Here is an 18,080-nt window from a genome sequence, read left to right as displayed (position 1 = left end):
AGTCACGTGATGACGCACGAGTCACATGACGTTTTTTCCAGACGCAGCAACACATCCAAACATCTCTGCTGTTGTTTCTCTTTCTTGTGTGCGAAAAAACGTAACCCATTACACAACGTTACTGTTGAATAGACAAGCAATCAGGTAAGACTATGTTGTGACTGTTAGAGGTTGTGTAGTTGCTGATGTGTCACGTTATGAAGCTGCTCAGCATGCTCGCTAATTTACTTCCTCTATGGTCAGATGTTCTGATAAGCTAACTGATCATTTGCAGCCGACAGAATGTGACTGATTTATTGATGCCTCTTTTTCAAGTTCTGAAGCAGCCTGGGTCAACAGAGTCGTTGCATATGGAGGTAGAGGAGATGGAAGATGAAGGACCTCCACCCATTGAAGGTGTGTGTGTGTGTGTGTGTGTGTGTGTGTGTGTGTGTGTGTGTGTGTGTGTGTGTGTGTGTGTGTGTGTGTGTGTGTGTGTGTGTGTGTGTGTGTGTGTGTGTGTGTGTGTGTGTGTGTGTGTGTGTGTGTGTGTTTGATCTGGCCTCTGCCGTCTTGACTTGATAGGCATGGATTTCTGTATAGATTGTTACAGATAGCTATCAGTTTGTGCCTTTCATGCATCCTTATTACATATCTATACCACAGTGTTGTTCCCCAGCTCAATATATTTTGACATAGAGGGTTTTACATTCTCTGCAAAATGTTATCCCAAGGTAAATGTTCAAAGTACATTTTCCCTGGTCAATTTTAAAACCAGCTGCAGATCATTGCCAACTGATGTCATACTGATTAAAACCAGGCCCTTAAGTTTGTGTGTATGACTGTTTTCTTATACTTCAGACAATGATATCTCTTTCAAGTTGGACCTTGTGAAACAAGTTAAAATGAGAGGTGTACTGTCATTGCACAGTTACTTAACCCCAACACAACCGTCTCTGTTATTATATATTGAGGTGTAAGAGGACATGAATAGTCATGAACATGGGAATCGTCTTATTTTAACCATATCCATGTCAACATTGTCCAATTTTCAGCAAATTAGTATGTTCATGAATAAATAGCATGCACATTTTATTGTACAGTTGAAATACTTGCACTGTTTTATTTTGGTGGAAAATAAATGAATATGGGGTGGACTGTGCAATGTCTTCAGTACTGAGACCACCTAGAAGGATTAAAAACTGTAGAACTGCAGCTGAGGGAGCAGATAGCGAATCGTACGCCGAAATTATCCATGATGGTAGTTTCGTACATTTATTTCTTCATCCAAAAGTACAACGTTTCCAATACGTGCTGTGACTTTCCTATTGCATGCTTGTTTCACCCTGGTAAAAAACGATAAGCTTTCTGGTGCGCTAATCCCACCACCGCCTGTCTCCCATTATATACAACTACACCAGGTGCTCAAATCACCCAGTGTCCAAAGATGCCTTCAAATGAAAACAACTTTATCGAACTTAAAAAATAACACAAATAATAATACATTTACTATAAACAAAAACAAAGATATATATATATATATATAACAGACATAATATATAGCTCCAACACTGTGGCACAATACTAAATACATGATTTCCTCAACATGTGACAGAGCTCCAGTTGGACTGTTTGGAGAGCCCGACGCCTGTAGAGAACGTGTTTGTGGATAAGAAAGCTGTGGACAAACTCACAGAGGGATTACTCTCTCACTACCTACCAGATCTACAGAACTCTAAACGAGCCCTGCAAGAGCTCACGTGAGTATTTTTCACCAGTATTATCTCACCACAATGGTTTTAATAAGCGCAGCCTTATTCAAGCTACTTGTGGATACAACTTTAAAAGTGGCAAGATTAGAGACATATTAATACATCCCATGGTGGAGAAAGTTTATAATGTTTTTCTTCCAACTAAAGATTACAATCAGTGACTTCAGGGATATGTTATCCCAAACAGGTTTTGTTGGTTAGTTCATTCACTTGGTTAGTAAGTGCTTAAATAAATAAAACATTTATTTTCAATGTCTCCAAAACCATGAAATCAAGAAATTCAGTAAATAAGAAATAATAAAAAACGTGCTTGTTTATTGCTTTTGATTTTTCCTTCAATATTAAGGATGGTCCCATCTATCCCAGAGTTAAAGAGATCATAAAGGTCGAAACTCAGCCATTACTGAGTACATAAAACAGCCAACAGGTGACTGTCAGTATGTGATTCCTATAATGACAGAAACCAGTATACAGTAAACAACTCTGTGGCACAGGTCAACATGCTTCAGGCAGAACTGGATGGGTTGTCCTGTTGCTTTAATGCTGGTAGTGCTGAGTTTACCGTTCATTTCACTATGAACATGCTGGTTCACTTGTAAAGAACAAAGCCATCCAAAACAAGCTGAACTGTCTTTCACAAACATGAACAATCTGTGCAACACTTCTAAACATCCAGGAATGTATCCGAATAATTAGCATATGTAAATATTCTCTACATATTGACTCTGAATATTTAGAAGATGTCCTTTCAGTTTAAGAAATGTTTTGTTGAAAAAAGGCCTCTTGACTTTACTTCTTTCTCTCCATTTGTATCCGGACCAGACAAAATCAGGTGATATTGTTAGACACACTGGACCAAGAAGTCACCAAATTCAGAGATTGTAATGCCTTACTGGACCTCAATTCACTGGTATGTTGGGACTGAATTATAATCTCATATTTCACACTTATCATTGTCTGCTTTCTTTCCTTACCAATGGGAATGCTTTCTAATCCAGTTTGTTGTATTTAGTTTACAGAGGCAAAGGTTTACCACAATAAACTGGTGAACGTAAGGAAAGAGATGATCATGCTCCACGAAAAAACAACTAAACTAAAGGTACCTTTTCTTTGAATGTATTACTGGAAAATGGGTGATGCGATGTTAAAAAATGGCATAAAAAACGTGTGTATTAATGCAATTAAACGGTTCACACACTGTTTGAATGTTAACTTGTGTCTTCTCTCAGAAAAGAGCCTTGAAGCTGCAGCAGCAGAAGCAGAACGAGGCGCTGGAGAAGGAGCAGCAGCGTGAGAAGGAGCTCGAGAGAGAAAGGCGGCTTGTTGCCAAACCTGCGAAAAGATCTTAGGATCCCCGAGTATGTCTGCTGAATGATTGTACAGGTGCTTTTGCATGCCTTAGCCTATTTATTACATATCAACTATACTACACATGACTACTGCTGAACATTTTCCAAAGCAAAAGTATTTTAGACTTTTAAAAAAATGATAATTTCTGAGCTTTTGGGCCTATATTTTACTGGATACAAGGAGAGAGAGGAGAGATTAGACACAGTTTAGTTTTCAACCAGGAACATCCTGATCACATATCTATTTTACATCTGTAGGACTGACCCCTCATAATTTTTACATTTCAGAATCTGTTTGACTGCCATCCACTCATTTTGGTACTTTAATAATATCTACTAAAAACATGCTCAATACATGTGATCTATTATACCAGATTTATTATATTTCAAGTTATTGTTGCATGTTAATGCATTTGACAGAGGTTAACAGCATTTTTTTTTGATAGCTTTATTGCCTCAAACATTGAATTCTCAGCAGGTCAAACTCCATTGGTTTTGTTGTGTTAGAAATAACGCCCAGGTGTACTACCTTTTAGCTACAAAAATACTTTTGGTGGACAGCTTCTCAAACTAAATCAAATAAATTGGTTTGAAATGGGGCTGATATGTTGCTTTAAATAGAAACATTATTTTTTCTGAAACACCCTTCTTTATACCTGCACTGAATTAGAAAAATTAGATTTTGAATGTGAAAGTCTAAAAAAGTCTTTATAAATAAATTGAGAAAAATCCATTCCAAAATATTGAACACAAATAAGAATAGAGTGATATGCTTTGGGATATGGTTTACATAATCAGTACATGGTAAATAGGCTGCAATAAGCATGGTATGGTATTTTATGTTGAACATTGCCAATATCACAACAAACCAAAGACCTGGACTGAATCATCCAATGCTGGTACTTCTCACTATCAACCTCTGGTGACACACAAACTGGAGCACTTCCCCGAGAGTGGAACAAATCGCTCAAAGACACTTTAGCCGCCGTCAGACAATTGCCAGGAGGAGAATCAATGTGGTTGCTGTATTTTGTTAAAGATTAAGTGTTAATATAAGTTGTTACATGCCCTCTTAGTGTTGAATGTTATAAAACAAGTATGTTGTTTGGATAGATCTGCACTAAACATAACTGACTGTATGTCTGGGATCCAGATGATGAATTTGTGAACATATGTACAAAACATTGCCCCCGCCACACACAGCAGCTGTTAATTAATTTGTTAATTATATTTGATTTTTTAGACCTCTCAAAAAGGCTTCTATGCACAACTCGCGCCTGGAACTCCACTGTTTATACAATTAATAATAAAATAACACAAATTGGTCTGAAAGTGCATTTCATTTTTTTTAATTACCTGGCTTTAGTATGCTTAAGCTGTGCACTTCAGTATGTGTGAGAGGGTGAGTACCGCTGTAGTGGTATTATTCATTGATGCACACATTTTATAATGCCAAATAGTGTGTGTTTTAGAGACTCACTTCTTTATGTCTACTGCATGGTGTGAAATAGGGCTGCAAATTACAATTCAATTATTGAATTTGCAGATTTGCGTGATTGTTTGGTTTGGTTTTCGAAACAGTAAAAACGCCATTCCGAGTCTCTAAAAGTGCAAGGTTATCTTTCAATTAGTTATTGTGTACACCCAAACATATTCAGTTTAATAAGATACAAAAAAACAACAACAGAGAGAGCAACTGGGGTTACGTACTGTAACCCAGCTTCTATGAGTATAGGTGCAGCCCTCTAAGGCTATCGCTATTGGGTAATCCCTCTCCACGTGTGCAGCACTGACAGACTTAATCCACGCCCACCTGCGGACTCACTTCCGTATAAATAGGAAGTAGTCCCTACAATCTGCTCCCACACAAACAGCTTTTCTTCAGCTATTGGCGGAGCCAGTGGGGCCCGAACCTTAGAGGGCTGCGCCTATACTCATAGAAGCTGGGTTACAGTACGTAACCGCAGTTCCGCTTAGCAAGATCTCGTTTGTTAGTTTGTTGTTGTTAGTTAGTTTGTTACTCAAACATATCCAGGGTATGTTGAACTGGCTTCATAGTACAGGGCACAGGTGGCTGCATAGCAGCGCTAATGTCAAAGACACAGACATTATACATTATATTTGTATTTTACCAGGATGCAGTGACACAAATATTTGGGAAGGCTTAGCCTTCCCTAGCCTACAGCACCCGCCGCCCCTGGTCTAGAGGCAAGAGCTTCGGAGCTAAGAGGTAGCGTCGCTTACGTCTCCCTTACGTCGAGGCGTGCAGGAAACTAAACCCACCTCCCCTGAACATGGGTCGACTGTCATGCCTGCCTACAAGCAGTAGTGCCTATAAACACACTTTATAAAGTCAGGCAACAACACTAACTGAGGTTACCTACTGTAACCCAGCTTCTCTGAGTAAATGGCGCAGCCCTCTAAGGCTATCGCTATTGGGTTATCCCTCTGCGCCCCCGCGCAGCACTGAAATACTTGTAGTCCACGCTAGTGTTGTCACGATACCAACATTTTGGTTTCGATACCGATACCAAGTCAAGAATTGCGATTCCGATTCTTTTTCGATACTTTTCTTAAAAAAAGGGAAACACGGAATATCGGCTTTAAAATGAGGAATAAGAGATGATTTTAGCAGTCAGAACAACTAAAGCAGCAGTGTTACTAAGAACAGAAATGCCAAAGAGTCACATATAATATAAATATATATAAAAGCATTTATTTTAATTGTGTAGCAGTGAGTTTAACATTTTGGCAGCACTGATGAGCATTTTGAAAATGTATTTTCATGCCTCTGTGCAAGGCTTAGTCTTTCTATCTTTATAGCCACTGGTGTAACTAAGTTCATAAACTCAAGTACTACTTGGGTACAATTTTGAGATACTTGTACTTTATTTAAGTATTTCAATGTTTCTTTTGCTACTTTGTACTTCTACTCCACTACAGTTCAGAGGTACATGGTGTACTTTTCCTCCACTACATGTATTTAATCCCTTTAGTTACTTCACAGATCTGGATGAATGATGTGAGATATAATCAAGTGTTAAATCAGACTTTAGTTCCACCTGGAGTAAATCCACCAGCTACCCTGCAGTCTACAAAGTACTTCAGACTAGCTGCACCTTAACCAGCTTTGAGAACACTTTCATGATCAATCATTATAAAACATATAATATATATTATTCTGAAATGGACCAATCTGCACAATGACTACTTTTACTGTCGCTACTTTAATACTTTTACTTGAGGAACATTTTGAATGCAGTACTTTTACTGTAACAGAGTATTCCTACACTATGGTGCTTCTAGTACAAGACCTGAGCACTTCTACTTTTACTGTCGCTACTTTAACTATATTTTGATGATAATACTTTTGTACTTTTATTTGAGGAACATTTTGATTGCAGGATTGTTCCTACATTCTGGTACTTCTACTTTTACTCAAGTACAAGATATATACTTATACCACCTCCGTTTATAGCCTATGAAAAAAACTAATAGAAAACGAAGGCTAAAGCTAACGTTAGCAGATTGTGATGCTAGTTTGCTAGTTAAGTTTGCTCAACGATAATATTGCGACAGAAAAACTTTTCAGTGCACATCACGCTCTGCCGCTCCGACCGGGAGCTCTGCTCTGAACACCTGAACGGCCCGTTCACAGACTTCTGGCATCTTTTTTGTCAACAAGCCGAGGCGCAGCGGCAGTTGCACTCCCACTTGCAGCCATGCTTCTCGTTTTCTCACATGCTCTGGCAGCTAGCGCGTGGCCGCGTGCACGAGAGAGGGGAGGGACTTAGAACGTGCTTGCAGCTTGAGAGGAGCGGGACTGCAGGCACGGCTGCAGTGCAGGGAGTGGAAGCAGAGCGCTGAACACACACGGCTCTTATTAAAACGGCACTTTTTCACGGGAGTACTTTTCCCCGTCATTCTTAAAGTACCGATACTAATGAAACGGAGGAATCGTACCGTTTTTAACGGCAGGGTATCGCGGTACCTTTCAAGTATCGGTACACCGTGCAACACTAGTCCACGCCCACCCGCTAGGTGGGCCCCACCCACGGGCCTCCTTCCGGTATAAGTAGGAAGGGGGCCCGGCAATCTGCTCCCATACAATATAACTTTTCTTCAGCTATTCGTAGAGCCAGTGGGGCCCAGCGCTTAGAGGGCTGCGCCATTTACTCATAGAAGCTGGGTTACAGTAGGTAACCTCAGTTCTATTTCGTATATGGCTTCGCCCTCTAAGGCTATCGCTATTGGGTTAAGGGCGAAGCATGATGTAGTCTGCGCCCCACTGGGTCCGCCCGGCACTAGAAGCACAGACACACCTGCTCAATAACACCCCCTGCCTGTTGTGCCATGCGTAATGGCGCATCACCGTCCCTGGAACATAGCAAAACATGCCTATCTTCCCGACGGGGTGAAGGCTGGGAACAATACATACCGGCCGCTGGGAGAAAGTAGAGACGAAGGTCCCACCTTGCGCAGCAATCATAGAGGGGGAACAGCAGCTCTCTGCGTGTCAGACAGGTAGGAGAGCGCCCAGCTGGATCCCTGACGTCACTCACTCTGACCAGACACTCCGTACAAAGTGTGTCAGAGGAAAAAGGAACATCCCTCCTATAAGAGGGGGAAATGGCCGCTCTCCGCGTGCCGAGAGGCAGGAGAGAGACGCACCGCTGGCTCCCTGACGTCACTCACTCCGACAGGACACCCAGTACAGGGTGTGTCAGAGAGGAAAGGGAGACATCCCTCAAATAAAAATGAATACATGAACAGGGAGAAGACCAAGATGCAGCAGTGCAAATATCTTCCACTGACATTCCTCCGTGCAAAGCTGTGGAGGAGGAAATTCCTCTGGTGGAGTGCGCATTGATGTTCTCCGGGGGCTCCACCCCAGAGGAGACATATGCCTGTGACACAGCCTCACACAGCCAGTGTGACAGGCGCTGTGCAGATAGAGGCTGCCCTAATGAGCGCTCTCTATAATGCACAAACAGACGCTGGGATTTGCGTAAAGCAGCCGTGCGTGCAACATAGCATGCCAGCGCGCGCACGGGACGGAGGAGATGAGATGTGGCTTCCTCCTCTGATGTGTGAGGAGGAGGAAAGAAACCCTCCAAGGTTATCACTCTCGATCTAAAAGAGCTTGTGATCACCTTTGGCATAAAAGCCGGGTTCGGGCGCAAAACAGCTGAACTGCCATCTCCTTGGATCTGGAGACCTGACGGAGCCACAGAGAGAGCAGACAAATCACTCACCCTTTTAGCTGATGTCAGAGCCAAGAGAAGAGCTACTTTGGCTGACAAGAACTTTAGGGGGACCTGATCTAAAGTTTCAAATGGAGCTTTACTCAGTGCGCGTAACACTAAAGCCAAAAACCCATTGAGGCGCCAAAGCGCGTGACACATGTCTGAGTCTCTGTGCTCCCCGTAGAAAACGTTTTGTCAGAGGGTGACTACACACCGTGCTGACCCCAAACCTACGTGGCAAGATGAAATGGCAGCAGCATATGTTTTTACCGTGCTATAAGCCAATTCCTGTCCAGCAACAGCTGGAGGAACGACAGCACGAGGCAGGGGGCCCAACGGGGTCCAGGCTTTTCCCTGCACACCACACGGAACGCTGTCCATTTGGCTGTGTAGGATGTGTGTTCAGCAGCTGTGCTGATCGAACACCTCCCTGGCGATTGATGTAGGCCGCCGCTGCTTTGTTGTCTGTTTGAATCAACATAATGTTGATTGTACAGCAACGGGACGAAGTGCTGGAGCAGTTTCCATACGGAGAGTAATTCCAGCACGTTTATATGGAGAGACATGTGAGCCAGCCACTGTCCCCCCACTGCCTGCGACATGCACGTTCCTCAGCCTGCGAGAGATGCGTCTGTGAACACTGCGGTGTGTGACGTCACTCTGCTCAGGGGCGCCCCCACTGACAGGACGTGGAGATTTTTCCAGTAGCTCAAATCCAAAACCACGGAAGGAGGAATGTACACCATGCGTCTCCTCTGACGCACGGGGTCGATGCACAGGCGAATAAACCACCTCTGGAGTCTCCTCACGATGAAGGAGACCCAGGGGGATCACCACGTGACCAGCTGATATCATGTCTAACAGCTGCATCACGGAGAGGGGTGTCACCGCCCCGCGGGGTGTGACGCGCCGGAGGAGAGCTGTCACTTTCTCCCCTCTCCGCTGTGAGAGTCGCGCTCTCATGCGGGCTGAGTTCAATTCCACTCCCAGTTAAAAAGATAACCTGGGAGGGACGAGGACAGCTCTTCTTCCAGTTGATAAAGAAACCCAGGTTTGACAGATGAGATACAAACTGTATTGTCTGTAAGCCGCTTCCTCCCTTCCTGGAGCGAGCCAGCCACAGCCGGTCGTCCAGGTAAAATAACACTCTCATCCCCATTCTGAGTAGCTGCTCCCACCGGCTCCACCCTCTTTGAAAAAGTGCGTGGAGCCAGGAATGAGAAACGCAGGAAATTGCTGTGTTTCGGGATGATGGTTACGTGGAGGAGTGCATCCTTCAGGATTATGGATGTGAACCAGCAACACACTCTCACTCCCTAAGCGTCCAATAGCGACGTTTGGTCAGTGTCCGTGGCGTCCAGTTGTGACGCTCCTAGGCTCCTTCAGCTTCATAAAGGGACGCAAATAGCTTTCAACTGATTGCAATGTATTCCCATCTGCGTCGGGATTTGACGCTCATGGAAGCACGGCATTCGTTTATGCCGCTGCCCTTAAAGGCAATGTGAGCGTCCATTCCCATTGGATAACGGAGAATTGTACACCCGGAAGTAAGTATTCCCCTTACTGTCGATTGATTTTACAGTGATATCTGCACTACTCATCGACTAAAAAACACCAGATTATCCTTGTTAATTACAAAACATTGATTGGTTTAAATTGTGTGCAATGCTTTTGTATTTTTCCCCTTCGATTCGGAGAAACAAATATTTTTTCTGAGTAAAGGATGGCAGAAGACACTACACTACCCAGAATCCCCAGCTATCGTTTGGACTACACCATGTGCTCTGTTTGACAAACCCCGTTTTTTTCACCATTCATTCGATGGCTGGCCACATGATCTTCAAATTTCTCCCTGCAGAAAAAGAAAACATGGCCCGAAATTCGTTTTATTCTCGTGGAAAATGCCTATTTTAAAGTTAGTTTGGCCATTAAAATGCGTTTTGATGTCATTTGATGCGAGAAATATGAGTTGTTATTTCAGATTATGTGTGCAGTGGATGTACATGATCTTTAGTTTGCTAGTTATTACGAAGATTACTTCAGGAAATCGCGACGTTTTCATTGTTACCCAAGGTGGTTGCTAGGGACGCTGCTATCGATATTATTTCTGTTATGTTGTGTAACTGTTTAATGGTGTTATCTTTATTGCTACCCCCTTCCCCGTCAATGTAAAGTGTTGGTCCACAGCCTAAACATATTAGTTTAACAAAATCCGCATCTAAAGATAGCCTACGTTATTTTCCCCCTGTGCAATTCCAGGCTCACATCTCACAGCACATCGTCATTAACAAATACCGGAAACAGACCGAAAACATTTAAAAAAAATAATAATAATACTTTATTCCAAGTGTGCTTGCTTTTCTCTTTGGAAGTCATCACATAACGGCATTGTAATACACGGTTCGGCTGCATTACATATTACATATCTGCCGTAGTTCTGTATTTATAGAGCCCTGATGAGAAGACAAACATGAGGAACTGAAAACGTGACGTGGATCATAAATATATCAGCCATTAAACAACATCTTACATTTATTTTCACACAATACGTCTCCTTGCAGTATCAACACTAATTCGGCTCACTTTTATATTTGATCCAATTGGTAGATAGGCTGTATTTACACCATAAAGGTGCACAGTTGATATAAAGGGACACCTGGTGGTTAAAGCATGTTATTGAATTTAATTATTTGTATTATTAGATATTAATACGATCCCTATAAAGTATATTCATTACTCGTTATTCTCTACTAATAGTTAATTAAAGACTGTATGTAATGACTATTTCGCACATCCCTTTCAAGATTTCCTAAGGTTTATTGACATATCATATAGGCCTACACAACTATGGTGTAGTATATGCACTGAATGAAAAACTTGGGTCGCAGGTTCCTCAATAGTGCATTACAAGACATCTATCAATATGTGTGCATACCTCCAGCAATGTTAACTATGTTGAAGCACTTATTTTAACTGATATTATACATAATGTATTATACTCTTATAAGATGCATGCAGATATTTCATCTCCGGCCTTGTCAGGTATTGAACAATCAATAAATAAAGAACACAGAATTGTTGAATATAAAACACAGAATTTGTGTGATTATACTAAATGATTTACAAATAAACACCACTGCATATTTAACTGTTACGGTGGACACGTTCAAATCCTGTTTTGGACAGTCTGCCGTGGTTCCATCCCATTTCAAGTGCTGTTAGAGAATCGGCTTAACCCTCGGAGCACACTCTCCAATCACAGAGCTTGAGGGGGGTTTGTCAAACAGAGCACATGGTGTAGTCCAAACGATAGCTGGGGATTCTGGGTAGTGTAGTGTCTTCTGCCATCCTTTACTCCTGGGAATGGACGCTCACATTACCTTTAAGGGCAGCCGACACAAACGAATGCCGTGCTTCCATGAGCGTCAAATCCCGACGCAGATGGGAATACATTGCAATCAGTTGAAAGCTATTTGCGTCCCTTTATGACGCTGAAGGAGCCTAGGAGCGTCACAATTGGACGCCACGGACACTGACCAAACGTCGCTATTGGACGCTTAGGGAGTGAGAGTGTGTTGCAACAAGTCTCCCTGGTGAACATTACATTACATTACTTTGCATTTAGCTGACGCTTTTATCCAAAGCGACTTACAATAAGTACATTCGACCAGGAAGACACAACCTTGAAGAAAACAGAATCATATAAGTACATCAGGTTTCATAGAGCCAAACATTTCAAGTGCTACTCAACTGGCTATAGATAAGCCAGCCCTTTATTAGTATATAAGTGCTTTGTTAGTGATTCGATCGCTCGAAGTGGAGTCGAAAGAGAACACTCCAGCTGCAGCACCTGTTTGATCGTCAGCATGGGAAAAGGCCATTCCCTTGTTGGACACAGACAGATCGAGGATGGGTCTCATTCCCCCCGCCCCGTCTCCTTCGGGACCAGAAAATACCGGGAGTAAAAAACCCTGATTTTCTTCCCCATGAGGAACCCTGGAAAAAAGCTTTCATTTAACAAGAGTTCCTGCCGCTCTGCACGGAGCACGAGACACCGTTCCCGGGATGACAAGGTTCCCTGTATCCCGTAGAACTGCGGGGGGGAGAGGCGAACTGCAGAGACTATCCTCTGCCCATCCGCCTGCTCATCCATCTGTCCATCAGACACACGCGCCGCCACCCTGAGTACCATACAGTACTCTGATAGCGCCGGGTGTACATTCTCTGGATGTGCTGTGGTTGGTGGCAAACCACGCCAGAGCCCTCCACACGCTGCATTTCACACAGGCTCTCATTATGTCGCCGTTTAGGAGAAGACTCGTAAACCGCGCGTTCACGCTCAACATCACTAAGGTTAAGGGATGAGCGGAGGTGTGTGCAGTGCTGTCCACACAATGCGTAATAATGGCACTCCGTGGGCTTATTACGACCGTGGGTTGGAGGTACGTCTGAAACAGAGAAAAAATCCGTGCTGCCTAAACCCAAAAAGTGTTAGGTAGACAGATTGAATAGTAAGCCCTGCTGTTTTATTAACCGATAAGTTAAAAAAAAACAGCCGGTTTAGGCAGCGAGCCATGCTGCCAAGTAACCAATAGGCTATTGGCAGCCGGCTTAACCGGGGAGCCTTGCTGCATATTATCTTCCCTCTGTCCATTGAACACACGCGCCGCCACTCAGGGCGCCAACCTGCTCTGGATGTGCTGTGGTTGTCATGGTGACGAGCCACGCCAGAGCCCTCCAGACGCTGCATTTCACACAGGCTCTCATTATGTCCACTGTAACACATTTTCCTGTCAAATAACAGTAAAGTGCCGGCAGTCTCTTCACAGACACCTGCACTTCACTGTAATACCACAGTACTCATACTGTGAAATTACTTCACAGTCTCTTACTGTAAAAATAAAATACAGTATACTGCTGCATTTTTTCAATTAACAGTAAAATACTGGCAGCAGAGACGCCAGCAATACACTGAAATTATACAGTATTCATACTGTTGAACAATTTCAGTCCATTACTGTAAAAATTAAATAATTCACAGAAACATTCTGGTTAGGGGGCTGCCAGTAGATTAGTGTTGAAAATTGGCTGTAAAATAACAGCAATTGCTTACAGTGTTAAACTGGACACTGAGGTGCGTTCACGCTCAACACCCCTAAGGGATGAGCGGAGCTGTGTGCAGTGCTGTCCTCACTGTAATAATGGCACTCGTGGGCTAATTACGACCGTGTGTAGGAGGTAGGTTTGGGACAGAGGAGAAAAACCGAGCTGCCTAAAAACCAATAGGTTTTAAAGACAGCCGATTTATGCAGCGAGCCATGCTGCCTATAACCGACAGGCTAGGGGCAGCCGGCTTACCCGGTGGGCCTTGCTGCTTATTATTATCCATCTGTCCATCGAACACACGCGTCGCCACTCTGAGTAATATTCTGAGAGCGCGCGACATGCTCTGGATGTGCTGTGGTTGTCATGGTGACGAGCCACGTCAGAGCCGTCGCCGCCGTTGCCCGTGAAGCCACCCAAGAGGGGCCCGGACCGAAAAGCTGCGAGGGGGCCTCCACACGCTGCATCTCACACCGGCTCTCATCCTGTCTCTGTTTAGGAGAAGGCTCGTAAACTGGACATTGAGGCGCGTTCACGCTGAAACCTGCTGAGGAATGAGCGGAGGTGAGTGCAGTGCTATTCACACAGTGCGTAATAACAGCCCTGGGCTCATTACGGTGTGTAGTAGGCACATCTGGGACAGAGGAAAAAAACGGTGCTGCCTGCTAACCGACAGGTTAGGAGCATCAGGTTTAAACGTCAAGCCCTGCTGTCTAATAACCGCCCGGTTAAATACAACTGGCTTGCGCCACAAGCCCTGCTGCCTGCTGACTGACAGGTTACAGCCGGCTCTTGCACCTCCACACGCTGTATTGCACAGCGGCTCTCATCATGTCGCCGTTTAGGAGAAGGCTCGAAAACCGGACATTGAGGCGCGTTCACGCTCAAACCCGCTTGAGGAATGAACGGTGTGTGGAGGCATATCTGTGACATAGGAAACAAGCCCGTGCTGTCTAATCAACCAACAGGTTTTAATGACAGCCGGTTTGTGCCGCGAGCCTTGCTGCCTAATAACCGACAGGCTTTGAGGCAGCCGCTTATGTAATCCGGAGGAGAGCTCTCCTGAACCGGGGGGACGGGGAGGTCTCATTAGGCGGCTGCCTTTCCGATGATCTTCGGGAGTTCCTGGAGAATACCGCCTATACGGCAGAGCCTAGATGGCGGATAGAGGGACCCGGTGTCAGCCTATAGGCTCGGCTGCCGGGCCCCGCCCTGTCTCCCCCGTCCGGAGGAGAGGGAGGATGGGGCCGGGGGAACCACATGGTGATCCGTGAATGGAGGGGAAGGAGTCGCCTGACTGCTGCCCGCCACTCGGATCCAATAATCAAGGGCTTGGTCAACAGAGTAAGACTCCTGGACTAGCCAATCATCCCCGGCCGCAGCCGCGAGAGCGTTCGCTCTCCACTGTCTGTGGGCCAGAGGGAGACGGACACAATGAGTGCACGACACTTGGGGAGTGAGAGCTACGTTTGCGTGCGCCAATACCCGGCAGGACTCACCTGTATCGTCTGTGTAAAGCCGCTTCCTCCCTGGAGCGAGCCAGTCACAGCCGGTCGTAACTCATATGTCGGCTAACACCGAGCCCCGCCCTGTCTCCCCCGTCCGGAGGAGAGGGAGGATGGGGCCAGGGGGAAATGTTTGCTTTCTAGTAAACAGCTCTGAAAAGAGGTTGTGCCTGTACAGTGCTTCTGCAACGGAGTGCTGAAGAAAAGTGGGAGCAGATTGTAGGGACTACTTCCTATTTTTACGGAAGTGAGTCCGTAGGTGGGGCCGACGTCATAGGTGGCCGTGGATTAAGTCTGTCAGTGCTGCACACGTGCAGAGGGATTACCCAATAGTGATAGCCTTAGAGGGCTGCGCCTTATACGAAATAGAACAGAGAGAGCAAGACATCTCCATTGGAGCTGAGAGGCAGAAAACAGCAATATCTGCAATTTATGCATGAAAATATACTTTTACAAATTCATCAACAATCAAAAATAGTTAGCAATTCTTTCCGGTCAATCAACTAATCATTACAGCTCTGAAGAAAATGTCCCTTTTTAGGGCCATGTGTACAATACAAATTATTATGAAATAAAACGGTAAAAAGGCTATTTTGCATTAAAAATCACTTTAATGTATACAAATCTAAATTACTTGACATTTATCCAAATGGTTGGAGTTTTTTTGTTGATCAACTCATTGATTAGTCGACTAATTGTTGCTGCTCTACTGTGAACACTTATTTTCAGGACCACATGTACGTAGATTTACTATTGACTTGTGTTTAATATCTTAGTCCACTAGGTGTCAGCACAGACCAGAAGCTATGATAGGCCAACATGTTCCAGTGAGTCTGTGCAGGATATTTCACTTGCACATTTGTGTAAAAGCTGACATTATTGATAAGCAAACATACACATTGAGAGGAAGATCTATTGTGAGTTCACTGTGTGAACTTATATTTTAATGAAAGATAAATGTTGTACTCAAACCTCATACTGTTGTGTTTCTTTATTACTTCAGAGTGTACCTGAATAGCTTAGATGCCAGGTGAATATATTATATATATTGCCTGCATTTAAAAACGCTGTTAGAATGGAGCAATGGAATGATGTTGGTTTACAGACTCTTGCAATAGACGGTTTCCAATTCAGGCTCAGCTTCACCCACATAAACCTTTAATTGTCACTGGATTGGTAAACACTAGACCAATGTTTTCAACAAACACTCTCTTTTTTCAAACACATTTTATACACTATTATCACGTATAAGGCGTATAAACAGTCATTTGTTGACAAGAAAGTAGGTTACATTCCTCTCTGTCCCAACACAACCATGTGTCTGTCCCGCCCCCTCCTACTCACATAAAACTCTAATTTTACACTTACTATTACAGCAGGAAACTCAGTCAAAACCAACATGGCTCGGTCTACCCGCGCCCAGTACTTGACAGAGCGGAAACTGCACCACAGTGTGGCAATGGAGGGGTTCAAACTCAGGGAGAGGGGCAAAATACTCCTCACTGATTAATGTTAGGCAGTGCAGAGGAAACCACATTTTGAATATAGTTTTTCAGTACTTTGACCCTGGGTTTGAAAATTGTTTATGTGTATGTCCAAATACAGTGGCTTCATATAAAAAAGCCTTTTGAACACCTGTTGTTTTTTCTTAAACTGGATCAGTGTAATGGGAAGCCAAACAAAAGGAAAAGATCTGCATGTGTCTAAAAGTAAAAAGTAAGGAGCCCATTTGCAGGTGTAATATCCAAACAGTTGCAATTATCACAGTTTTTTACAGGGCATTTTTGTGTTTTTTATTTACCACAAACCAGCCTTAAATGTGCAGATGTCATTTTATTTCTGTGTTTTAGCTATTTTAGGTGATACAAATGTGTGAATGAAGGGTGGGAGCCAATAAAAGTATATTCAGAGCCTCATAAATTATTTTTCTGGCCCATTTGTCTCTAGCATGGGAAAAAAACTACGAAAGCAAAAATTAGAATTAAAACTGGTAACAGTTTTTTTTCACGTTCTTTCAGTCGCATTTCTGGGAACTCAGTTTTATTTAGGTTCACTTTATTAAATGTAAAATGCCTTTTATTCCAACAAACCACATTTTCCTAGTTCTTCCTTTGTTTTGTGTGTTCACACTTTGTAAAATGTTGCCCAGGATCTGCCCTTTATTAGTCATTATTACTATGATTAAATAGGGCTCTGTTTTTCCAGGAGGAGGGGGCGTAGAGGCTTCAGACGGCTCGGAGAAGCAGTGGTTTCCGAGGCTGGGCTCTACTCCTCCAAGCATTTGTTTTTTACTTGTCTCTACTTTTAGAAACTTGGCCGTCGGGGGAAACAAGCCACAAGCGAGTCACAGACATGCAGCAGATGATGATGTTGTATAGCATACGGCTTCCTGTCTAAGTAAACAGTGATTCAGATGGGTGAGGAGTGGGAGGCAGTGGTCTGCTTCAGACTGGCAGCACTAGGCCTCACCCAGACCCACCATAACAGGATATGATCCTCAGGCCCACACTGATGGGTGCATCATGTTATTATTTCCCTCAGATTTTACCATTTGGTCCATGTGGTACTTTTAATGTACACTGTGTACCATGAGAAGAGCTGGGCGGAAGGCTCTGGAAAACATATCTCTCTGTGGTGTCTCTGACCAAAGTGACAGTGAATGAGGTGACTTTCCCTTCTCAAGCTGGTCTTATATAACTGTTCTTACGCAGGTCTGGACATGTGGGCAAGGAGGACATTAGTAATTGTTTCTGTGACTCAACAGATGGTACGGAGTAGATATTCAAGCATAAAAGTTTGACATGTTACCACCACATCTTTTAAAACACAAATTATGTGTTATACATGGATGGGAAGTGAATACATTTAATGTTTCAATCAGTGTTTTACTTCAGTGTTGTATTTTTTGGTGCCTGACAATACACAAAGCTTTAATTTTAAAATAGTAGTTTAAAAAGCTTAATCTGCACATAGAGCAGTTTTTAAGGATGATTCAAGACACCTCGAAAGGGTCACAAGATAAATCCGAAGGGTTCTAGGATAATTCATGTCAGAGCAAAAAAGATTAAACAAAGTCCTGCCACTTTTATTGTTTTTTTGGTTCTTCTTATTATCTTTGCTTTTTTG

The 18,080-nt window shown here is 43.5% G+C and overlaps 1 protein-coding gene across 1 annotated transcript; it reads left to right on the top strand.

Annotated features, from left to right (window-relative positions):
• The first annotated feature begins 34 nt into the window (after positions 1-34).
• Positions 35-4,432, top strand: bloc1s6 (biogenesis of lysosomal organelles complex-1, subunit 6, pallidin). Its single transcript, XM_034107637.2, has 6 exons — positions 35-144; positions 316-396; positions 1,595-1,739; positions 2,574-2,661; positions 2,764-2,850; positions 2,981-4,432. The coding sequence occupies exons 2-6, from the start codon at positions 351-353 to the stop codon at positions 3,098-3,100; spliced, it is 486 nt and encodes a 161-aa protein (XP_033963528.1). The 5' UTR covers positions 35-144; positions 316-350; the 3' UTR covers positions 3,101-4,432.
• The last annotated feature ends 13,648 nt before the right edge of the window (positions 4,433-18,080 follow it).

The sequence above is a fragment of the Pseudochaenichthys georgianus genome, chromosome 3 (assembly GCF_902827115.2).
Source record: "Pseudochaenichthys georgianus chromosome 3, fPseGeo1.2, whole genome shotgun sequence".
NCBI classification, from domain to species: domain Eukaryota; kingdom Metazoa; phylum Chordata; class Actinopteri; order Perciformes; family Channichthyidae; genus Pseudochaenichthys; species Pseudochaenichthys georgianus.
This window is presented reverse-complemented; position numbering and strand designations above follow the sequence as displayed.